Below are 24,948 nucleotides of genomic sequence, written 5' to 3' on the forward strand. Positions count from 1 at the left end.
AAAAGATTTCTTATATTTTGAGTATTCAATCTTTGGGATAGATTATAGCTAGATGTATCACTAAATTAAGAAAAATTTTCTAAACATTAATTATTGTAATAATTAACTCAGATATACCCAATATCCTTCGAAGAGAATGATTCAAAAGTAATTTTATTATGTTCTACTTAAACTTTATGGTGCTATTTATCGCAATCAATATTTTTTGACAAAGGTATCCCTCTTTAAGAAAATTTCATTTAATAATATGAAAATTTTTTAATTAATATATAAGGAAGGGAACAATATTTCAAAATGTTTTATGAGATGAATTGGGCATATTTGAGTTAATAAATATTATTACGTCTATATGTAATGTAATATTTTAAATATTTGAATTAGTACAATCAGTACTTGTTCCAGGGTGCGAAGAAAGCGAAGGCGCAGGGTATGGGTGTGCATACTCCAGAAGAGGTATTCCAATTCGGTTGCGCCGATCTCAAAGTTCTCTCCGACATGCTTGCCGACAAGCCCTTCTTCTTTGGAGATGAGCCGACTACGGTAAATTTTTATTCACTTTCTTGGCAAATCTATTTGAAGACTACTGCAGAAAAGCACGATAAGTCACATTTTCTATTTGTTATAGGACAGCAATTTCCAAATTTAATGTATTTTCAAGTAATAATGTATTGTTGAAATTCCTCTTTGGGGCTAAACATACATTTCTACCCTAATTTAAAAGATATAAGATATTAAAAGCGATGAAAGCTTGTTATAACATTAAAATAAGATATTTTAATTTCTTCCAATACGTTAATATTATAACAAGCTTCTGATATTTTACATTATATTTTTTAAATTATGGAGAAGGTAAAATAAATAACAATTTTGAATTAATTGAGAAACGATATTTTATTAAAATATGTTAAAATATTCCCTTTTAGCCATACGGTGACACTGAAATTATAAATTCAACAAAAATGTACTTATCATGTTTTCTCACGTAATCTTCATTCATATTTAATCTCTGCTAAAATACTTTTATATTTGAAACAGTTGGATGTGGTAGCATTCGCCCACCTTGCCCAAATCCTCTATATCGACAAAGACACGCCGTACAGTCTCCGAGATTACATGCAGGAGAATTGTCCAAACTTGGTTGGTCACTGTTCGCGAATGAAGGAGCGATGCTTCCCGGATTGGGATGAAATTTGCTCCACCCTTGACATGAACACGCACCTACCGAAGCCAGAAAAGCAAGAGGAGAAGGAAGGCAAGGAGGACGCGAAGGAGTCGAAGGAATCAAAGGAGGAGAAGGAAGGCGACAAAGAAAAGGCGGATAAGGAAGAAAAAGAGCTGGAGAAGGACAAGGAAGTTGATGAGAACAAAGAAAAGGAAAAGGAAGGGAAATAAGCTGTTTCGAGTGGATATGCAAACAAATAAATCGTTCAAAAAAAAAAAAAAAAAGGGGAAAGGAAAAAGAAGATTTGAAACTGAAGAAAATTCTGATCTGGTGAGATATAGAGAAGGGGGGAGGGGGTTGAAAAAAGAAAGGAGTGTGGAAGAAAGAATGAGCGCGCGTGTGTGTGTGTATGAATGAGCGCGCGCGCACAAGTATGAATATGTTTCGTGTGGAATGTTCGACAGAAAAGAATAGAAAGAGAGAGAGAATATGTGCGTGAGAAAGAGAAAGAATGGGTATATAGAGAGCATGACGATAAGGAGAAGGGGTAAGAATGTGCGTGAAAGATAGAGCGACAGAAATTCGATGAGTGCAAGAAAAAAGAGGGTAGTAGGGGGGTTTCAGGTTTAGAGCTCTCTACTTATACGTATAGATATTAAAATAGACTCATAATGTTAAATACTTCGTTTATACGTTCGTAACACGTTACGCCATTTCTCATCGACACCCCAGCACACCCAGTATCGAACAACAAACTTTATTATTATATTCGACCCAGGGCCCTTTTTCCCCCCGCGAAAGATAATACATACAATGAAAGGTGGATTAAAAAAGAAGAGTGGGAGGAGTAATAACTGAAACGGGGCTATCTTATAAGTCATTAGAATATCGTAGGTTTGCAATATATCAAATGCAATAGCCTGATACATTCAGGTGTGTGAGAGATCTTCTTCGCTGGACAGTGGCCAAAATGAAATGCATCGTACTCGTCGTGCGGATAGACACGATGTGTATTGTATACGATGCAGTTTAATGCGAAGGAGCAAAATCGTTTATGGTTGCGATACAGGACGATAGATAGCGCCCCTGACACTGATTCAGGGAGAAGGCGTCTTGTGGTCGCTTCTTATACCATTGGCTCTTACTGTGCAAAATGAGTTACGTACCTAGCGTTCCAGCAACGTACCGTATATCACATTATGATCTTCGTTTGATCGTGTTCTTTAGTCACATATGTACATGTCCGTATTTTTAGAATTGCTATTTAATATGTGATGATTTTAATATTTTGCATTTTTTTAACCGTTCTTTCGACACAATCGGACTCCATTCGAATTATCATCATTCAAAACGTAATATATCATAAATTCCTTTTTGATACATTTGAATACTCGAATGACCTCTCAGAAATCGTTTTTTCATGCAACGATAATCAGAGATCGAATTGTCAGGTGCATCAGAAAAAGAATAATGACTGTTTTTCATATTGTCTTCAATTTGCATCGTGATCTTTATTTTTTTATACGACTCTTACCTCGAGTAAACTCATTCACGTATACGCGTGCGTCGAGTTGTGACATTTTTTACAATCTATTAACGTCTCTTCGACGAACGAAGGATCATTTGCGATTGCGGATCGACGGTAAATGATAATATTTACGATGATTTGTATATTATTAGAGATATTTATATTGCGTGCACGCGGATGCAATCCGATTGACGGTGCCGCTGGAAGCGGAAACGGCGCCGTCGCCGCGCTCTGAAATCGTTTCAGGCGCTTTGTTTCTTCTTTTTCTTTCATCGAGACAAGAAGAAAAAATATGAATGAAACAAAGAGACAAAAGGAAACTATGAAAGAGGCATCAGACAAATATCGATTCCCTCTATCTGTGTTTCCTTTTCATATTCGAAAACAAAATAAACATTTTTAAAAATAAAAGAAAAAGAAAAACGAATGAAACGCTGTGCTGCCCCCGTGTGTTAGTTGAACTTTATTAGATGACTTTTTTCTTCGAATGTGTGAGAAAAATTTTACATAACGAAGTAAAAGAAGAAGAAAAAAAAAGAAAATACAAAAAAGTGTCTTTCACGCATCGAAATGAAGGGAAAAAACAATTTACACACAAAGAATACACCAAACACATACACACTCACATAAACACACACGTACAGACATTTTGATGTATAATGTTATATCGAACGGGAATTGAATGTTTTTTGTACGAGGCCCGCTTTTTAGCAAGCGTTGGTCAGAAAAATAATTCCACGAGGACACGAGTTTAATATAATTAATATTTAAGTAGCTTACTATAATTAAACGACGATTACGATTACATAAAGGACAAAAGGAAAAAACAAGTAAACAATTAGTGTGTGGAAGCTGTTTATACCTTAGGAACAACGCATACGTTTACACCCGTGGTTACATTATTATTATTATTAATTATTATGGATTATTACGAGTACGAGTAAAATAATAAGATAATAAAAAATTAGACGAAGAGAAAGGTTAAGAAAGAAAAGAAATGGAGACAGCAAGTAATAAGAAAACACTTGGACAAGACCATAAACGTTGTAAGCACAGTAGGTAGGCACACATCCAGTACAGTAAGATTATTATAAGAGGAATAATAATAATAATTATAATATGACTGCTCGTTTTATGCTCGGCGCTATACATTTCATTGTCATTATTATATCACCATTTATTAACGAAATACATACGAACAAATAAAATGTGTTTATAAATATAATGTCATCTTTACGAAATTTTCATCGATCTTTATTGAACCGACCTGATACGATGAACATTATTTTTTACAAGTAACAGAAAAAAGAAAAATCAATGTTTTATTTTATATTGCTTGTATTTTGCGACACATATTTTCTCCTTGTGCATTTTTAAAGGTAGCACGTATACACTGCATGCAAATTTAGGTTAGGCGATATACGTAATTTAGTTTTCGTTTTTAAGAAAAATCTTCATTTTTTAATTCCTCCTTTTTAATTATGTTATAATTATAACGAATATGTACATACGTCGTGTATAAGCTGTACGATCAATTTTTTTCACACAAACCTTGATATAAGTTTTATATTGATATACATATATACATAAATGAAATTAAAGTATAATTAGAAACAAGTAGAACAATATGTGCATTATATTATAAATAATGAATAAGAACAAAATTGTCGATGTCGAGTTAGAGATTTAATAAAACACAATAAAAAAATATATTCACAATGATCGATATTAATGTTTGTTTTAGTTTATTTTCAAAAGTGCCATAAGACGAAGATGATAAAACCGAAGAAGCATTTAAATAGAATAAAAGTATGATTAGACTAATTTTTGTTTATTATCTAAAATCTGAAGATTTACATAACAACGAACGATTGAAACGATTCTGTAAGATAGTTTACAATAGAATACTTTTAATTTGGCGTAATTTTCAACTGTAGCTGTATTCTTTTTAAATTTGTTTGTACCAAATTCTCTGAATTAATGACACATATAACTTGTTCATTTTTATCATACAAGTTTGAGAAAATTTTACTGTTGATTGCTTTTAAAAGAATACAGCTTAATAATACTTCTTATTAATTAAAGCTTTATTTTACGACCTTCTATTCGGCACAAAGATATGTATAATATTGCTATAATTTAACGCTACGATTAACGATGTATACAATTATTCAGTGTCACGCAGATAGCTTTTTATTTTCCGAATCTTTTAGATTTGATTATGGTTACACATTAATTTTTATTTTCTATTTAACTTTTCCTAAAACTTCTTTTAATCGACTTTTTTTTCAACAATGCTTAGTCTATAAAGATTAATAACAGGTTTGTAAAAGCAATAATCAACTCAGAAATCAACTTTAGAAACTAAAAACACAAACTTTTAGATATTAACTCTCCTTTTATTACATTAAAATATTTTTATCAATCGTGTAATTTGATAGTAAGTTATTTTCTGAAAGTCAGAAAATTCTCTAGATATGTAAAAAATAGACGCAAGCAACTAATATTGCTATACACGTGGTCCCTACTGATTAAAAAATATTTTAATCATGTTCTAAAAATTGTTATTAAAATATAACCAATGTTTTATTTTCTAAAAAAATAATTTCTGTTTATATAAGACTAATATTTAAAGAAATTAATATACATATTCGTAATGTTTGAAATAAATTACTGTCAAATATCTCATAAAACAAAAGGAAGTTCAGCAGAAACTACATAGCTTCAAATCTCTACAGTTTATCGCACATTTATTTTTATATTTTCATAGATATAATTAATTTTCAAGATTATATATATTAATTTAAATATCATTATGGACTCGATCTAGAGTACCATGTTCGAGGTAGTGTAATTAAGATCTTAATATTGGTTTAATATTTAATGTTCTTTAATATCTCTTAATATCATCCTTTCTAGGATTTTTAACTCTCCAAACTTTTGAAGATGTCAAATCAATCAGATTTACAATTAAATTTAAAAAATCATTTTTTCAATTCATTTAACAGGATATATAGCAAAATATTGTAACATACATTAATTCCATGATCGCATAATTCCATTTTACCCCTATTCTCTTATCTAACAATATTTTCTGCGTTTTTTGAACTCATATCACAAGAAACATTAATATTTGCAATTCGCATATTCTAAAAAGTGCCATTGCAACATATTAACATCATAAAAAATATGATAGGTACTTGTCCAGTTCGTCTCAAACTCTACTATTGAAGGTTTCTCATATGTAATATCTTAACCATCACTCTCAAGCGAGTAAAATAATTTGAAAGAACTGTACTAACGGTAAAATGCAAAGAATCATGACAGCCTCCTCAAAAGGCTGTGCTAGCCGTGGACGACTGCACGCCGGACTTTGAATGTGGTCGTCCGGCGTGTGACTATAGCTACGTGGACGCAGCTAGACTTATCGATGTCGATTCAGTGACGGCTGATCGTGGTTTCACGTCCAACGAATCATAAAACGGAAACTCGCAACAGAAGAGGCATTTCAAGAAGTTCGGCACCTCGACGTAGAAGGATGGTGGCATTGGAATTAATGGCGATGTGGATTGTTTGTAATAGCGATACTCGGCGTTACTGGAAGATAATAGAATATGTTTCTCGACAAATCTTTCTTGTTATTACATACTACATCTTATAAAAGATTTATATAAGACTTGACCCATTGTCTTAAGATTTTTCCAGTATTTACTTTAACCCTCAAACAGTATTGTTGGGTTAATTATGATAATTGTTACAATAATTATTTAGTTTACGTTTTTTAATCTCACAACCAGATAAAAAGTCAGTTTTGGTAACATAGAAGTAATTATTGAATTTGAAAATTGCGCATCATATTCTTCCCCCTGTGATATACAATTTAAAGAATTGAAGGTAGACATTGAAATACACAATCTACCTTTGTTGAATCATAACAATAATCTATACAACGATCGTGACACGATAATATAAGACAAGGAATTAGTAAAGACTGAAGATTTGGTAAAGTGATATATGGGTTGTAAATCGGGAACTTACTTGCGATACCTCTCATCAGAAGCTCTTTCCAATAGAGGCATACCAGACAAAAATAGGATAATAATTGTAGTGAAGATTGGGGAAGCTATAGCGATCCATTCAAAGCCTTCAATCACGTTTAACGATATCGTGAAAATGCCCCACCATACCACTATTTCCCCGAAATAGTTTGGATGTCTGGAGAGTCGCCATAATCCTGCAATTAAATATAAAGTAAACAGCAGACTTTGAATAATACTTTAAAAAGTTTAGTATAGAAAATATACCATCATTGCACCACTTTCCATTATTTATTGGATCTTGTTTGAAAGAGAATTTCTGTAAATCGGCATATGTTTCGGCTAATAAACCGGTCACAAAAAGCCCTGTGCCAGTGCTATCTAATGTTGTCATAGTTTTAGGAGCTGGTGGTATTTTATGCCGCGGTGAATTGATGATAATCACTGGTAAACTTACTACATAAACCCATATAGCCTAAAAATAAATTTTAATTAGTTATATATACATATTTATTGTGTTCTAAACAAATATTTGATTTTGACTAAACTGTGCGTAATCTTAAAATTGTCTGTCACCTGAAATGTCCAAAATACAGCGAAGCGAATCACGTTACTGCGGCGATCTTCAAACCTCTTGTCACGACCAATTTTAATAATTCGATACAATAGATATCCAGAAAGACGAATACCCCATAAGCAAACGAATATGGTGACCATAAGCTGCCTGCTGTCATAAGGCTACGATACAATTGTTTATACAAATATAAATTAATAATTTACAAATTATTTATGCGATAATAAATCAACAATTTTAGAAGTTTTATCTATTGATACATCTAACATACATTTCATATGTATGATATGTACTATAGAAAGCAATTTTCTTTTTAATCTCTAGTCTCTCTACAGAGAAAGATTTAATGTTAAATATTATATTTTTTATAATAATCTTAAATTATTTGTAGTTATAATTTAATAATTTACAATTATAGATAATATAAATTTTTGGTGAATCTACTGAAGTGAAGTGAAGATTATATTAATTTATTACAATATAATATAAAAGTACTATAAAACACTTCTCCAAAATACCTTATAATAAATTTCATAAAGATACGTTAATAGTTCCTCGAACCTGAGAGGAAGTGTTCGAATTACCTCTTAATGGCGGCCATAGATCTCTTTCGAAAACAAACGGTCGTGTAAAAATAAACTGTGGCGGTTGAATCAAACGTTCAAACGTATCTTTCCGCGCATTTTCGATTAAATGATTTCGGTCTGTTGTTCATTTACACGAACACGAGTATAGAAGCGGTTTTATAATTAGAATACCTTGCCCACTTGGCCGAGAAAAAAAGTGAGAAGGGCGAGGATGATGAAGTTCGTGCCACCAGCAAAATCCGTTAATTTGTCCAGCTGAAAGGTCGCCGCAATCGTGAAGAAGATGATTTGCATGCCAACGGTGACGATCGCGCTCACCGCGAAGTGGTCCTCGTCTAAAATATCGATCGCCATTGATCCTCGTTGATTGCCTAATCCCGCGCTCGATGAACTATTTTCGAATCTGGAATCGTTAATCAAGATATTACATGTGCGTTCATATGTATGCGTTGTAGAGATCTAGAATTTTACTGTTTTAATTTCATTACAGAATGAAACTTTTGGTCACCTATTCATAACTTCATACGTAATTATGTAAAAATTTTTTTATGTAATTTTATTTTATGTAATTAGATATTTTATGATATTTCTTTGAAGGTTATATTTTGTTATGTATTGAGATATTTGAACTACTTGTTTATAACTTTATGTAATAATTAAATGTCAAAGTTATTTGTAACTTTTTATTTTTGTACTCCATAATAGTCCTTTACAGGTTATGTTTCTTTCTTTAAATTTGTTTAAATTATCTAATCAGTCTTTCATAATTCCGTAATTATTAATAATGAATATAATCAAATAAAGTAATTTAATAAAATAATTAGTAATTAATAAATAAAAAAAAATTTATTCTTTATGTTCTTCTAATATCATTTATATATAATATTTTAGCAATCTGTGTTACTGTAATTGCTTATAATACGATTGGTGTAGTAAATTACAATCGTAATAAGTGTAGTTGGAACAGCAGTCTTATAACTGGTAAGTAGTATAAGCAACGGTCTGATCAGACTTAAGAAGATTGTGTGTTGATACATAATTCAAACATCTGACATCTTTATGATTCTATTTTGTTTCTTGTATAAGCAGCCTTGATATCTATAAGCAGGCTCATTTATAAATTATATCGGTTCGTGCGTACTGCAATTGCATTACTCAATAAGAATAGTATGTTTCCAAAAACATAATATACCTACTTGAAACTGAAGAAAAAACATCAATAATTTTATTTTATAACTTGAATCGTTTAATTTGGAGTCAAATTTCAATAAAATTATTGATAGAAACTTAAAACAGTTTATGTGTGTCAACTTGAGATAAAAATGTGAAAGATGAAAATAAAAGTACAATGTCTAAAAATTAAAAATTTTAAATTCAAAATTAAAAATACAGATGCTATATATTCCCCTGCTAAGCAAACATTAGTTTGATTAATATATTTCATTGTATAACTTTGACTCCTGCGTCAACATTATGATCATTTTAACTGCCACTGCATTGTAGAGCGCCGCAATGCAGTTCGGTTTGTTCAATATCCTCACAAAAAATGTTCGGAAAGATACCATTCCTTTTACAACATATACTTATAACACTTAAATAATCTCTTTTATCTAATGCAGTAAGATTTCACAAAATATTTTCAGTCATAAAAAAAGTCAAAAAACAAAAATATCATTATTTGTACTTACCGTCCTTTAATTCGAAACTTTTGCATTGTATACTCACAATTCTATCTTTAATCAATCATAAGATAAAACGTATCTTCCTCAAGAAAAAAAAAAAAAAGAAAAAAGGAAAAGAAAGAAAAAAGAGAATTTCTGAAATATCAATTACTTATTCAAAATAGTACGAGTTTCCGGAAGTGCACATTATCACCACTTTCGAGCCAGTATAAAAAATTCCTACCATTTTTCTACTATGAAGATTGAAGAAGCAACTTGTTCGATGTTATCAATGAAAAACAACGCGAAGCACCATTCACGAGCTCGAGTATCGCCAAATATCAAAACTGAAATCGTTAATTGTTATTCGATTAACCATTTTTAAGTTACGCATCAACGCTACGTTGGAGATGAATGCGGATCACACGAGCCACTGTCACCTCGAGAATACCACGGAAATTTCAGCAAACTCACAATATCTTAGTAGCGCGAATTTTTAGCTAATAAAGAACGTACAGAGTCTGTGCGATGGTATATACATTGGTTAAAGGGATACGATAATTACCTCGACAGAGAGGGGCATCGTAGTAACTGACAGAACGGGTGGACTTACTTCCACCCGCGGCGACAAGCAGCGGCAGGACTACGAGGGGATTCAATGTCGAGTCGAGTCTAAAACGAGAAACCCATGATCACGTGCTATGAAACGACCGCGAGCGCATCGGCGCTTTTCTTCTAGCTCCGTCCTTTTCTCGCTACGCTACGCGTCTCTCTTTGTTTAGTACTCTATGGTGTCGACCTATTGGATTTCCCGATTCAGATTGACCATCTGGCATTATGGTTTATTATAATTATTTCCATAATTAATACTTTTCCACATGATTACTTTACTATTAATGGTTTCATTAGAAAAAGTTTATTTTACTTAAAAGTAGGTAAAATTAAAATATCTTACATTAAAAAGAATTATTATAATTTGTTATTTAAAATGATTTAGAAAAGGGTAAAGATATACTATAAGCTTTTTAATTTATTTCATGTTCTTTAAGATACGTGTATATGATGTTTACTTTTGTATGTGTATATACATTTTTTGTAGGTGTAGGTAACGTCTTCATGAAAGATGTCTTTTGCTCTTTTTTCGATAAAATGATACGTGATTGTTTTTCTGTTTTCTGCATAGTTATTTTATCACAATTGCTCTTTTCTCTCAGAGCGCTGTGATCTGCGCTCATTCAGCATGGAATCAATACGTACACGCGAGCGCGGGTGAGTTTCCAGTTAAATGGAACATGGCGCATTACGCTTTTCGTTTGTATTGTCATACATTTGTACTTGCAAAAACAATGGGCATCCTTTAAGAGATATCTTTTAAAATGCTCGAGTTTGGTATTGGACTTGGGAATTTTTTTTGTAATTATACAACGATGGATGAAAATAAAAAGAATTAGTAGATTGTTTCTTCAAATCGAATTAAGAATAATTTATTTTAGTATTGTACATTATATTATTATAATAGTAACTTTACAAACAATAACTATGTCTTAGATAAGATGACGCTTCTCAATGCGTATCTTCTTATAAATGTTATAAAATCCAGTTTGATGAAGATAAATGATTATAATAAGTGTTTCATGATCGCGCGTTAAATTTTGGTCTTCCTTCGCGATAAAAAAGTATAGAGATCCATTGTGTATGGAAATGTAATAATTTATAACTTGCAGTGCTCTGGTTCTCTTAAACGGATTGGAAAATAATATTAAAAATGTAGCATGTTTTTTTGAATCATATTGATCTTCCGTTTTTACAATATCCTCAACTTCTTTTTAATTCGCTCCAACAGCTGCACTGCACAACTCGTTCCAATTGCTTCATTTTTTTCTTAAGCTAATATCTATTTTAGATCTTAAGATCTAGTATATTTGCCCCAAATGTGAAGCATGAAGACAGATGCAATGAAGAGAAGAGACATAACAAGCACAGGCACTGGTCCTCTGTAAATAGATATTTAGATTATTAGCATTTGACTCAAATACATTAGCTCATGAAACTATTTGAACACCTCTAGAAACATTTTATGTATATATTATAAACAATATTTTGAAATTTCATTAGCACTGGAGCAAAACACGACTATTGTGATTATATTGATAAAGTTCGAAATGGATCTGGAAGATCAGTACTTACAAGATATTTCTTAGAAACATACACTTTGTAAAGATTATTACAGTATTTCAACAGTCAATAATTTCCTATATTAATAAATTAGAATATTTAGCGAGACCATTTCTAATACTAATTGTGTGTTTAAGGCTACTATTCATGTTTTATATTAATTTTTCATTAACCATATGTTTGCAATAAATGTCTTGTATATTATATATATTATAATAAATGTCTTGAATATATTTATAAAAAAATTCTGCAGTTAGTATCCAAATATATTCATGGACAACTATACATATTTGAATTCTATATCCCTATATTTTTTCTCAAGACTTTACGTTTACTTACACTTTGATGCCAGGAGAGTCATCGGTATAAAACCTCCACATGCCATCAGAACCAGCTCCTGTGTTTCTACTCCTGGTTGAAGTAGTTGACGCAGTTTTCCTTTGTCTAACTGTACCACCACCACCTGTTCTAGGTACTATAGCTTTGCTTGGCGATCGGCCCGCGGCTCCAACTGAAGTAGCACTAGCTGCAGCAGGCTTAAAAAGATAAACAAAATATAACCATAAATTTCTACACAAAAAAATATCTTCATTTCCTATTTAAAATTTTTACGAAAATGCTTACCATTGTTTGTTATGTTTTCTTGACGCTTGTTCGTCAGTGAGTGCCAAATCAGGAAAAGTTTGTTTTATAATTTAAAATTTTGTTTAAACTCACAATGAATTAATATGTGGATTCGCTTTACTTTTTAAGATACGTTTCGTTATCTTATTGCGAACAACATTAAGAGAAGATTGGAATAAAGTCACTTGGTAATATTGTATCGTGCAAAGCCAACCTTCTACCAATTAGTTTTAAACGTTTACTGCTAGCATAAAGCACAGTATAAACCGACGTGTCACATGCATACCATCCACGTAGTGAGTTCCAGACACGTCATCATATGCCGTTAAATTCATAGTGATGCGTGAGCGTTGATCTTTATGCCGCGTTTTCATGTGAAGAATTGTGATCAAACATTTTATCAAACTATATATAATTACAGTCTGTTAATAATATCTAATTATCTTTAAAAGAATAAGCAGTTGCATAAATAATTATTTTCAAATTAAATTAGCAAGTTTTGTAGAACTTATTACAGCATAAAATAAATAGAACACAGTACGGCAAATTTAATTGTAAAATATAGCTTGATATTAAAAATTATCTGCTTTATCAAATTTAAAATAAGATTAAAACGAAACAAAGATATAAATAACATATTTTGATATATAACAATAAAAGTAAAAAGTTTTGAAATATCACGAAGCGCTAATGATTTAAATATTTGTAATTTTATAAAATTTCAAATTTCATCGATTTTGTTAAATAAAAAGAAACTATAATGTTACATACTTATGATAGCATAGGGCATTTATTTGTTATTTACAGAATATACGATCATTAGTTTGTGTTTCACAGTTTTCTATATTAATTATATTTTTGGTAATAAATAACATATAACTTTTATATAAGTATAGATCGCGCGAACTAATGCATGTAATTTGTCATACTGTGATTCTATACAAAAGATCTTAAGTATTACGTGCATGCATAATGGTCGCACGCATAATAATTTATGTTCTACAATTTTATCCTTTAATCTTCCCCGTGTTTTAGCAGACTAGTTATAAAATTATGACAACATATTACACTATTTCTTACAAAATTGTTCACACCATAATTGTGTGATAGAATCTTGGGATATAAAAGAAAATCGTACATATCGTTACAGGAACTTTCCCTTTTTGTTTCACTTATTGTACATTTTTAGCCAATGTAAGGTAAAAAATACGAAACTGTGTTGCCATTGTTTACATGTAAATCTTTACACAAATGCATTCATTATTGATTAAAGTAAAAAGTTTATAAAATACAAAGTTTAATACTTCTATTGGTCTCAAGGTGTACAGTCTCAATGATTCTTCTCTTTGCGCCAATAACAGAAAATATTCTGTAAATGCTTATAAATGCAGTAGTTGCATGTAATATACAATACTTATTTGTGTAAATTAGATATACCTTTTCAACGGTATTAAAACAATGATTATTGTATGATTGTTCAGTCACTGTAGAGTATTTTAAATGCATAAATTCGAAATATTTCATACAAATCTTACAGTAATATATTGATATACTAGCAATACAAAATTTTGTAAAGGTATGTTGCATATCTAAGCTACTGTAACTTCATTATGCTTTGGCATTCTGTTATATATTTTACAATATAGAAATACTTAAAAAATTAAAATGACTTTCTCATCCATATAATTATTTCTTTTGTTAAAAAACCAATCAGGAAATACGCATCACTTTCTTGTCATTCAAATAAAACTTCTTTTTTGTATGTAAATATATACATAGTGTTAAGAAATATTCATATGGACCCAGCGCAGCAGTTACTGTTTGGCACAAGGAATATTGTTGCAAATTTTGATATACAATAAACATTATATAGTGCGATTTTTACGCAGGCGCATCTAAATCACGTTTTTTAAGCATAATTTTACGTGAATGATAGCATCATTAGCCATTATCAGAAAAACATTCCCATACAATCACATTTTTTTCAATAACAATAACAAACCATAACAGGACCTTTATACATATATATCTATTGTTCTAATGCTCTATTTCTATTGCAATTAGAAACGGATATTATGCCTGCAATGTAACCATAACAATCAGTGAGTGTGCATCAATTAACATTATGCCCCTATTATAATTGGAATCGTAAATAATTGTTACAAATATGTTTTAAAAATAGAAATTAAAACACAAAGTATTTAATCATTTTGTGAAAACTAACTCAAAGATATCTTACTACTGGTCATAATCTAATACAATATTTGGCAGACATATAGCTCCAATAAATTGACTTTGTTATTGTATAGAGCGAAATAAATATTCTTCTTAGACCAAATAGATCTCTTATTTGGTATTTAAGTACTTGTCACTCCCTTGCGGGCTACTAATAGATTTAATACTGGATGCTTTCTGATATATGATACCGCTTTTTTATGAGTTACCATTGTAAAATCATACCCATTGCACTGTAAAATTTTATCATGCATACGAAGACCGCTCTTTGCTGCTGGTGATCCTTCGTGTACTTCAGTTACATATATACCCTAAAATATTGTAAAATATTAGTTAATAACATCTGATAATATGGGATGTATTTACAATATCCTATATCATATTAATCTCCATTACATTATCTGTATAACCCTGAGGACTTTTTCTGAAATCTTGATCAATTCCACCTCCAATTTTAAAGCCACACTTCATCACTTCTTCCCCATTTTCATTAACATCCGTTTCTTTTACCAATATAATTGGTATCTAAAAATAAAATAAAGTACATAATAAAATTTGTTCATAATAGAATATTTTGTTTAATATTACTGCATTAATATCTTTTATTATTATTGCATCGTATCAATTTATTATATTGTATGAAAACAAAAAAGATCAGAAAGAATTTAAAAATAAAATTATATATTGTCAAAAATAAAAAACAATTAGTCATGAAGTTCAATGCCTAAAAAATACTTGACAATAATCGAACGAGTATCACTTGTATACTTACGCTTAAACATTCCATAGCAGTGCCAGCTTGATGCTGAAAAGCCATTTTCGCGCACATAATGATAAATCTTGTGTCTGATGAGATCAGATTGACAATTGCTTCTGATGATTCAACGTTACCACCAATTGCTCACGCACTATACACACCAATGTACTGATCACACAACTATTCAAAGATGTGTGTATGAAAATGTATTTAGAAAAACGTGTTATTTAGTAGCAGACAAATTTTGGTTCACTCTGAACGTGAAATCAATCGGACAATGTCGTTAAGCTTGGTACACTTCAGCGTTGTTAAGATCAGTTAAGTTAAGACAATTTCGTTCTCACGTTGACAGCCATGCGTACTGTTCAATATAGATAGGAAAATATCGTTCCAATAGAGTGTATCGTAGAAAATATCATTGACTAAGTATAGGATAGACTTGACATTCAATGCTTTTTCGTGTTCCATGTTTTAAGAGTTACCTGACTTGCTTATCATTTATGTGTCACATGCGATATTATCGATATATCATGTATCTCACCACCGACGAGGTACAGAATAGATGTGACATTCAATGCTTTTTCGTGCCTCAAGTTTTGGGGGTTATCGACACCTCATGCGATTTTCATATCGCATGCAATGTTATCAATTCAGCATAGTAGAGGTTTGAATTGAAACTAAATTTTCCTATGAAATTACAAATAACGTATAGAATAAGATATTTTGCCTATGAAGAATTTTTACGATTTAGAATTCTACACTTTTGCAAATATGTATTTAATTATTTCTGTGGATATTTTCTTAATTTTCTCGGATGTGGTAAACAAGGCGTGGGATACAGGATAAAGGTTACCGAATGCGAAAAAGTAGTGATATGGAGTAGGAAATACTGAATGTAGGGTGTTAGTATTGGATTGTATATATTAGATATGGGGTAGAGAAGACGTGAAATTGGGAAGTGAAATAAGGAATACGAAATGACAATGAAACTTGACGCGATAAATGTCTGTTCCTCTTTATTAACAAGCTGAGTTAGCATACCTTGTGAAAGTTTGACACTTCGATAAGACATTCGATTGTTTTATTCTTTTTTTTTATATTCTTTATTTTATTTTCGCGTTAACCATAACGGACGACGATTAATTTTATCGAATTCGTCCACGGATAGTTATACGAGGATATGATACATAAGTTCTAAGGTTCACGGATCTCATGTATTATACAAATAATTCGCTGGTTCGCAGTAACTGCGACGAGTTTCTATATCACACGCATCTCACCTATGCACGCGTTCATCGGACGCACACTCGAAAAACCAATTGTGCTATTTTTTGTTTTCGCCCAAATTTTTTTCTAACTACGATCACGCATTTTTTTTGACTTTGAAAAAAATTTACTAGAAACCATACGGTCGCTGCTATCGTACGTTTTGCGCACGATTTGATCTTCATAAAATTCGCCATGTCCGCTACGTTTGTACAGACGAAATATGTATTTATGCACGTATAATAAATTACGTCGTTATCTCGTAAGAGGGCATACTCTGCATATTTGATGTCTAAATTATGAATTTTTTTCTAGGGGTTTTATAATTTAATTAGTTAAGCATATGTTGCGCGTCAATAGTAAGGCGCGTCATTAAAAAATGTAAAAAATTTAGAAAACATTGGGATAGCCCTTAATAAATACACACAGTAACTCACAAAAGTATTTGAACACTTATCATAGAAAACTTTTATGTATATACTGTATATTTTATTTATCTCAAATTTTATCAATATAATCATGATAGTCGAGTCTCATTAGAGATGCTAATGAAATTTCAAAATGTTTCGTAGAACAGAAAAGTTTATAAAAGATTTCTACAAATGTTCGAATTGTTGTTCACTTTTCTGAGTTACTGTACATGATAAAAATGCGACATATTATTGAGCGTGTCGTTAGTGAAAGAGGAACTTCGGAAGTTGAAGCTGTACTCTAGTAAATCCCTGTAAAAAATTTGAAATGGGAAATTGTTACATTTAAAAGTTGATATGGCAGTTTATTGATTAATTTTCAACTAAAGTATAGATATAAATATATTAGTACCATCGAATTCGATAGTTTCAATAGTACTTTTATACTGTTACTTATTAAAAACGTTTGCGTATTAACATTATTACGAACAACCTAGTCTGTTAAAAGTTTTCGTAGAAATATATTATTCATATAGAAAATGAACGTCTTTCCCTCTCTCTTCTTTTGGATAAAATGCACGGAGTATGCCCTCATTTGTGAAAGTTCTGAAATTATGAGCAGTCGAAAAATGTACGGTCTTAGACACCATGATAACGATATCTCGTTTAATTATTACGATTAAGGCAATAGCCTTATAAATTAATAGTCTTTGGGAACCGTAAACTCTGTTTGGCAGAAATCAACTTAAGCGTAGTTAATTAGCCTCACTCGCATCATTTTGAGAATACGATGCGTGAGACTTTAATTGCTTATCGACATTTGAAAATGCCTTATCAGTCCGCGTAATGGGTAACTTATCGATCATCGTGAAAGTCGTCCGATTCGATAAGTTTTGTTTCGAACAAAATGTTTCACCTTTTGTTTCACTATGCATTTCAAGAACAAGCAATTTAGAATTTTTTACTCGCGTTTTAATAAAATTTGTATTAGCTTTCATGGAAGCTAACCTTTATTCTCAGAAACCAACTATCGATAAAAAAATTTTCTGTTTGTTGCTCTTCCTTCGTTTCCTTTCCTTCGTTTCGAAACGCATGGTCACGAAAGGTTAAACATTAAAATATCTATATAGAATATTTCGCGAATTAAAACAACGTAATACTTAAAGCTATCTTTTGTCGTTAATTAATAATCGAGCTCATTGTATGTCGATAAATTGTTCACCCTCTAAATATGATGCATACATGTATGTACATTTTTAAAACATACCGTTAAATACTCTTTCTCACTCACACTTCTCGATCTTTGATCGAAAATGCGCATTTTGACGCAAATATAATCCTCGAATTATTTTATCAACATAATTAATCAAAACGAAATGTTGAAACGCACAGTCGTGCTTTCTTAATGCCGATATTTAGGAATGTTGTTGCAATTAGCACTCTGCGTAAAGCGGAAGTTGCCATGATGTATTTGGAGATTCGTTTCTTTCTTGAAACATCGTTATATTATACTTTCTTATTCTTATTAATTTATGTAGCGATAATTTTACAAATGACATTTGTATGAAAAGAAGGGAATATATAGATCTTTTTATGCTAAAATGTAAACAGCGTCGATTTAATATAGTTGCCCTGAATACATTGAAATAAAGTTGCATTCATTCTTCTTAATTCTTTGTCAGTATAATAGAATTACAATTGTACTTAGTTATCATATCATTAGATTCTCAATGAACGCTTCATGTTAGCTTTTTTGTTTTATGATATAAAGCGAAGACCACAGGTAAAAGACACGATAAGCAATTTTAAAATTCAATAATCAATTCCATGTTACTAAAACTATTCTTTTAAGTAATTGTGGAATCACATATTTCTTGCATCTTACTGGACATTCCAAAAATAATTCATCAGTTGCTTCTTTATATAATTTTAAAGATATATTGCCCGTTTTTTTTTTTAGACATACCTGTGCACCTAATAAGTTGTTTAAAATCAAGAAATTAACAAAGATGGACTTGTCACGTTCTTTTCGTGTGCTGTTCAAGTATAATAGAAGCGACTATACAATAGATATTTAAACGATGTTTCTCGAGGATAGCAGCAAACGATTCTCGATACCTCACTCTCATCATGCCTCTTCAACTATACAATCCATGGTAACAGTGTGACTAATGATACGTACAATCTATACTATACAGTAAGACGATTATACACGTGTGTAATCCATCATTCCATCTTTAAATTGACTTGTAACGTTCTGTTGATGTTCTTGTTTCTTCTTGTTAATCGCTGTTGCAGAATCTTTCCAGGAATGATTGCGTTTGTTGCTCTCACGTAAGTATATGGTTGGGTTTTAAAAGATGAAATTCTTATATAGGGCTAAGGACTTTTGTCGATACTTTCACATGTAACTGGTTCCTGTCGTTTCGCGATTGGTCGATCGGAAAGAACTGCGAATAACGCAACGGCAGTATTCGATGCAACGATGAAGCGATCGATCAGACGATTTGTCGATAACTTTTAACAGGAGAATGCACTGAGAAAAATGTTTAAATATAGAGAAACTATCGTTTTAATCTATAGGAACATTTTGTATATATACATATACAATATTGTGCGTATATATACAAAATGTTGTATATGTATTGTATATACGTATATGTATATATACATATACATATACATATTATATTAGATGTTATGCTAACATTAATTTCTCTTAAGTAAAATGGACATTATCTTTGAAATGTTAAACGCTCTTCTCAGTGTTCCAACGTGAGCAAAGATTTTTATTTTTACGACGAAAATCCCTAGTTAATTCTGATTTTGACAAGAGTTATAACCAGACTCTGTCAGTTGTCGAAAATTACAATTTTTCACTGTACGTTGACGTTTCTGTAAGACCCTTAGATAGTCAGAGGATTCTTTAAACCTCTGTTTATACCTTTTCATGAAGAGTTCCGCTAGAATTGCTAAATCTTGATCATACATGTATAGTGAATTCTTGCCTTTCTTGTTCCTTTCTTTGTTGGTACCTGAAACGAAATTGTGTAATGACGTTTCTAGTCGTACTTCAAGTTGCAGGAGGTATGCTATTTCTTTTTAAATACTAATCTATCTTTTAACGCTAAACAAGCTTTGTGTTATTGAAGCTTTTGCTAGATTAATAAGTGGCGTGAATTTTTATTTGAGTACGATTGATGATGCTTTTCGGTGTAGCTTCTTTAATCCTTAGAAGACATCTGTTCAATTGGAATCTTTAGATTTACTCTTTTGAGAGTCTTGGAATAAAATAAAATTGATAGAAATCCTGCTTATTTATAATTCAATAAAATTTTACTATATTTATTCTGAGAATTCAGTGAAATGGTAATTTTGGTCTGAATATCATGATTCGATCGTTACTTGCAGAGGGTTCGATCAGGATACTTATAAAGTACATTGAATTAACTATAACATCTATTGACCATAATAAGCAATATTCGAAGTCCATGAAGCAAACCTTCGATATTAAATTTAGTTTGCATTCATAAGTACATATTGAACTTAATCTCATCATTAATAAATATAGTGGCGTGTAAATACTTTTGGTAACTATCGTATATCTCCTGATGAAACTCATTGGACAGGATATAGTCAACCAAAATTTCAGAGGCCTTCCCAGGATTAACATGAGTAGAGAAGGGAATCTCAACGTGTCAGCTTACTACGGTCTACGGAGGTTCGTGTCGATACCTAGCGAGCATAGATTCGACGGCCTCGATCGGCAGTCTACCCAAACTGCCGCCGTGGCGGGTCCCAGTCGACAGATCTTGCCAGTCCCGTTCACGATCACGATCACGATCACGGTCGCACTCTACGTCGCTCAATTCGCGACTGTCGCTAAACCCGCTTGGCGGCAATAACGTCATGTCCTCCACCGAACTGCACAATGTATCAAAAACACAACTCTTAGGAAAATAAGAAATTATTCATAATATTATATTGAAAAATATTCTTATCGCCATTCATTAAGAAATTGATCTTTGATTCGGGTTTGATTAATTATTCTGGATCTGGTATTTAATGGTTAAATAACGTTTAAATTAAATATTTGTATAATTTCAGTAGATCCAGATTAATTTAGAGAAGTTTGAAAAAATGTTGTTATTCAATATTTTATATGGATATAATTATTTCATGATGATGAGAGATTATGATGATATATATGAATTTAATCGTTAAGGAATTTGATGAAATTTATGAAGATATACGATACGATATCTTCAAGTAATAGAAAAATGTAATCAATGTAGTAGTAAGAATGAATTTTTATGAAATGTATTGCATATGAAAGATTTTAATTCTTTTATTATCATTGTGATTGTTCTTATAGACTTTACATTTTTCTATTATTTATCAAACATGAGATTGATAAAATCGTGATACGAATATTGAACATAATCAGGACTGAGTGCTATGTGGAAACAAACAAACCTTGGCTACCTGCGAGTAGACCGGCTCGGCTGTCGGCTTCGTCGTCTCGCAAGTGAAGGTGAGCCTTCGTTATTGGATTCTGTACTCGATTCCACCCCTCGTGAAAATACATCTACAGAATGATTTTATGCAATTAAGTATGTAATTGTAAATTTATCAAACTATAGACTTATTCTATAAAAAAAGTAATAAATTAAATCAAAAACTGTTTTTGCAAAATTACTGCTTTAATTGCGAATCTTTCTAAAAATTTAGAAAATAACAAAATTTTGTAGAAAATTTGCGTCATTCATGGGGCAAAGTAGAAATATAAAAGTTTGAACGAAACAGCAGGGCTATTTATTAATAAATCAAAGAAAAACAGTGAATTTCCAACAGGAACTAGAAATAATATTGCAAAATTTACCTCTGCAAGGCTTCACTGGCACCCTGTAACTAGGTCCAGCGCACTCTCCGCAAGGGCTTCCGGACGTGTCGCTTCCGGAACCTTGACGACTCGAGCGCAGCTTGCTTTCCGCTTCTGCGATGCTTGGGAAGTATCGTTGCTTGTGCCACCTTGGAGTTTTAGACCTGAACGTGAAAGAACACCAGAAAGAGGAAGAGAAAAGGGTTTGGGAGCAGGATATCAAGCTTTCTTTAGCAAGGAAGTCGAGCAAGGAACGTTTACTCCGTCTAGCATGCGTTTTAAATAATAGAAAAGGGTTGAAAGAAAACAGTTACCTCTCGAAGTCCACGCTGGACCTCTCGTAATCGATCGTGTTGATGTCTTCGTTCTCCAAATGTCCAAACGTTTTGAATTGCATCGTATAATCGAGCGTGGCTGTTGTTACTGAACGATTTTCTCTTCCTGGTACGCTGAACGTGGCGTACGGACTTATTTCGTACATTTCTACAAGAGAGAAAATGATTGTTAGTTAATATGTGTAATAAGAATGCAAGAATATTATCTAAAGATCCTTTTAGAAAATTATATTTTTAACATAAGTCTCTAACTTCTTTCTATTGAATCTAATTCTCCAATTTGACAAGTGATAAAAACAAACCTGATCCATGGTCGTTAGACTTATGATTCTCTTGCTTCACTGGCGAACTGGTATAAACCTGATGATTTCTTCTATTATCACGTTCAGCAGTGGACTTTAATTGCATGGTCGACATACAGCTTGAAAGATGATGATGTTGCTGATGCTGCTGCTGTTGCTGAACCAAACCCAATCCTGACTGTTGATTCTGTTGTTGTCCAGGAAGAATTTCTCCTAAGTAATTAGCTCTAAAAAGCACAAATAATATCATTCTTAATCATAAAAATATTTATTAAATAAATGACAAGTTTTAAAATTTATACATATTAATGATAATGTACATAAACGGTAGTTTTTGAAACTTATATAATTCAAATTTTATATATAACTAAAATTATAATTTTGAAAATAATATACCTTCCATTGCGTTTCAGCATTACATATCCCAGAATGGCGGCGGAAATAATTAGCACGATTGCACAGACGAGAGGTACAACCACATAAAGTACTTTATGATTAGGTATAGCTTTTTTAACATCGTTTTCCATAATCAGGTCATTTGGAGGACCAATACTAACGCCACTGAGAGTGGTCGTCGCGAATTCCATTTGCGTTTGCGTGGATCCAGCGTCATTATGAGCTGTCAGACGTAAACTATACCACGAGGCAGTCTTTAACTCTCTTATGACTAGATCTTCTGTAGCACGACTTGCCACTAAATTCCATGGTTCAGTGCTGACACGTCTACGGTACTCTACAGTGTAATATTGAATCGGACAACCACCATTTGGCCAAGATATAAGATTTAATTTGACAGAGGTGCCATTGGCAGAGATGATGTCTCGTTCTTTTGGTAATAAAGGAGCTATGAGAAAAATTTGGGAAACTTACATCGTATTTTAATAGGAGATTATGTAAGAAGTTAAACTTGTATTAAAAAGTTACCAGTTCCTTTGGTCGTGGCACTAATTAAAGGACTTGGATCTCCAGTGCCCACACGATTATGAGCTGTTAAATGTGCCAAGTAGGAAGAACCGCATTTTAAACCTGATAAAATGAACTCAGTTTGTTCGGGTGATAATGCGATTTCTTCCCAGCCACCTTGGTCCCTTTTGTAGCTTAACACGTAGCCTGATAAAAGTAATATTTTTATATCAGTTTTATTAATTATCATTAATATTAGAAATAATATTCTATCGTTTGATTATTCTATTACGATTTCTGATATTCTATATTTCTAATACCTTGAATAGTAGCACCACCATTATTAGGATGATTCCACCTAAGTCTTATGCTATTTGTTGTTGTATACTGTAGTTCTAACATTGGTGCTCTGGGAGGCATCACCACGACCAATGTGTAAGTGATGGAATCGTCACCGAATAAATTACTAGCTGAACACGTGTAATTCCCAGCGACTGATTGTTCTAATCCTAAAATTTTTACTTTCTTTAATTTCTTCGTTTATATATTTTTTAACTTATTCAAAGATGTCTGAATCTTACATAACATTTTAAAGTTGCAACAATTCTTTAAGATTATTGATTGAGTGAACAAAGTACATATAATTAATTAAAGTACATATAGATATATTAATTGAGGAACTTCCTGAGGGCTCGTAGGTTTATATGTATTATATATTATACATAACTAAAATTATAATTTTGAAAATAATATACCCACGACTAAATACATATATAATTAATCATTTTACCTTATCGATCTCTTTACCAGATATCATTTTAACTATTTTTATACCGATATTGTTAAACTAACCACGGATATTGAGATGACCATCAGCAGTTAATTCGTAATGTCTTCCAGTAGAAACTTGACTGTTTCGATATGTCCATATTGGACGAGGCGTAGGATTACCCACAACCAAACAAGACAAGGTAATAGATGATTTAATCGCTCTTCTTAATAATTGTGAAAAAGACGCCACTCTAGCTGGAGCTGTAGAAACAATTTTATTAAACCCTATTATGTATATTTAAAATTATCTATAAATTAAACAATTTACAAAGAATATTCTATGAGTAATCAAACCTCTAGTATTTGTAGTTTGAGTTACTATGGTGGTCGGTTCTCCTTCACCCAGCCCTGTCGTTGCTGACACCCAGAACTCGTACAATTTACTGATACGTGATTTTATTTTACATCATTATTTGCATTAAAATTTCATTACAGTAATTTTATAAAATGGCTATTACCTTTCAACCAAACCTCTTAGTTCCATAGTAAGAGTGTCAGTCGGTGACGATGGTGGTTCATGCATGGTGTGCGTGTTATGGTTACTAGAACCTGCCTCCCTGCTGTAAACCGTGTACTTGGAAACGTTCCCATTTGGTTGTAGGGGTGGTAACCACGATACTAATATACTCTCCGCGGTTAGTGCTAAAGCTTTGATACCAGCTGGAGGACCTGGTACTAA

The 24,948-nt window shown here is 31.9% G+C and overlaps 5 protein-coding genes across 8 annotated transcripts in view; 1 reads left to right on the top strand and 4 right to left on the bottom strand.

Annotated features, from left to right (window-relative positions):
- Fax (failed axon connections) overlaps window positions 1-3,931 on the top strand; it is a 51,367-nt gene extending 47,436 nt beyond the window's left edge. The window contains exons 3-4 of one of the 2 annotated variants that reach the window (XM_072000109.1): window positions 391-540; window positions 1,036-3,931. In XM_072000109.1, the coding sequence (XP_071856210.1) occupies window positions 391-540; window positions 1,036-1,392 (507 nt within the window). In that variant the 3' untranslated portion in view covers window positions 1,393-3,931. The remainder of the gene's footprint in view (window positions 1-390; window positions 541-1,035) is intronic. The other variant, XM_072000110.1, reaches the window with a different exon arrangement.
- Window positions 3,932-4,500: 569 nt separating this feature from the next.
- Window positions 4,501-10,266, bottom strand: LOC139985572 (uncharacterized). 3 transcript variants are annotated; one of them, XM_072000119.1, is made up of 6 exons: window positions 10,115-10,266; window positions 8,060-8,291; window positions 7,304-7,465; window positions 6,995-7,202; window positions 6,729-6,924; window positions 4,501-6,287 (listed from the first exon to the last, which is right to left on the bottom strand). In XM_072000119.1, exons 2-6 carry the CDS (start codon window positions 8,240-8,242, stop codon window positions 6,095-6,097), a joined length of 942 nt encoding a protein of 313 aa, XP_071856220.1. In that variant the 5' UTR covers window positions 8,243-8,291; window positions 10,115-10,266; the 3' UTR covers window positions 4,501-6,094. The 3 variants fall into 3 exon arrangements, with proteins under 3 accessions (XP_071856220.1, XP_071856221.1, XP_071856219.1); XM_072000120.1 differs by lacking the exon at window positions 10,115-10,266 and adding an exon at window positions 9,794-10,067; XM_072000118.1 differs by lacking the exon at window positions 10,115-10,266 and adding an exon at window positions 9,577-9,736.
- Window positions 10,267-11,004: 738 nt separating this feature from the next.
- On the bottom strand, window positions 11,005-12,662 carry Sec61beta (Sec61 translocon subunit beta). Its single transcript, XM_072000135.1, has 3 exons — window positions 12,349-12,662; window positions 12,064-12,260; window positions 11,005-11,543 (listed from the first exon to the last, which is right to left on the bottom strand). Exons 1-3 carry the CDS (start codon window positions 12,349-12,351, stop codon window positions 11,456-11,458), a joined length of 288 nt encoding a protein of 95 aa, XP_071856236.1. The 5' UTR covers window positions 12,352-12,662; the 3' UTR covers window positions 11,005-11,455.
- A 449-nt stretch (window positions 12,663-13,111) lies between these two features.
- Window positions 13,112-15,755, bottom strand: LOC139985582 (tax1-binding protein 3 homolog). Its single transcript, XM_072000134.1, has 3 exons — window positions 15,356-15,755; window positions 14,980-15,108; window positions 13,112-14,894 (listed from the first exon to the last, which is right to left on the bottom strand). Exons 1-3 carry the CDS (start codon window positions 15,410-15,412, stop codon window positions 14,706-14,708), a joined length of 375 nt encoding a protein of 124 aa, XP_071856235.1. The 5' UTR covers window positions 15,413-15,755; the 3' UTR covers window positions 13,112-14,705.
- A 2,718-nt stretch (window positions 15,756-18,473) lies between these two features.
- Dscam3 (Down syndrome cell adhesion molecule 3) overlaps window positions 18,474-24,948 on the bottom strand; it is a 317,202-nt gene continuing 310,727 nt past the window's right edge. Inside the window, exons 23-34 of the mRNA XM_072000043.1 lie at window positions 24,728-24,944; window positions 24,564-24,652; window positions 24,291-24,470; window positions 23,759-23,947; window positions 23,460-23,645; window positions 22,932-23,379; window positions 22,536-22,762; window positions 22,213-22,381; window positions 21,899-22,062; window positions 21,502-21,604; window positions 20,752-20,940; window positions 18,474-20,051 (exon numbers count right to left, since the gene is read on the bottom strand). Of these exons, the coding sequence (XP_071856144.1) occupies window positions 20,000-20,051; window positions 20,752-20,940; window positions 21,502-21,604; window positions 21,899-22,062; window positions 22,213-22,381; window positions 22,536-22,762; window positions 22,932-23,379; window positions 23,460-23,645; window positions 23,759-23,947; window positions 24,291-24,470; window positions 24,564-24,652; window positions 24,728-24,944 (2,213 nt within the window). The 3' untranslated portion in view covers window positions 18,474-19,999. The remainder of the gene's footprint in view (window positions 20,052-20,751; window positions 20,941-21,501; window positions 21,605-21,898; window positions 22,063-22,212; window positions 22,382-22,535; window positions 22,763-22,931; window positions 23,380-23,459; window positions 23,646-23,758; window positions 23,948-24,290; window positions 24,471-24,563; window positions 24,653-24,727; window positions 24,945-24,948) is intronic.

The sequence above is a fragment of the Bombus fervidus genome, chromosome 3 (genome assembly GCF_041682495.2).
Source record: "Bombus fervidus isolate BK054 chromosome 3, iyBomFerv1, whole genome shotgun sequence".
Lineage (NCBI taxonomy): Eukaryota > Metazoa > Arthropoda > Insecta > Hymenoptera > Apidae > Bombus > Bombus fervidus.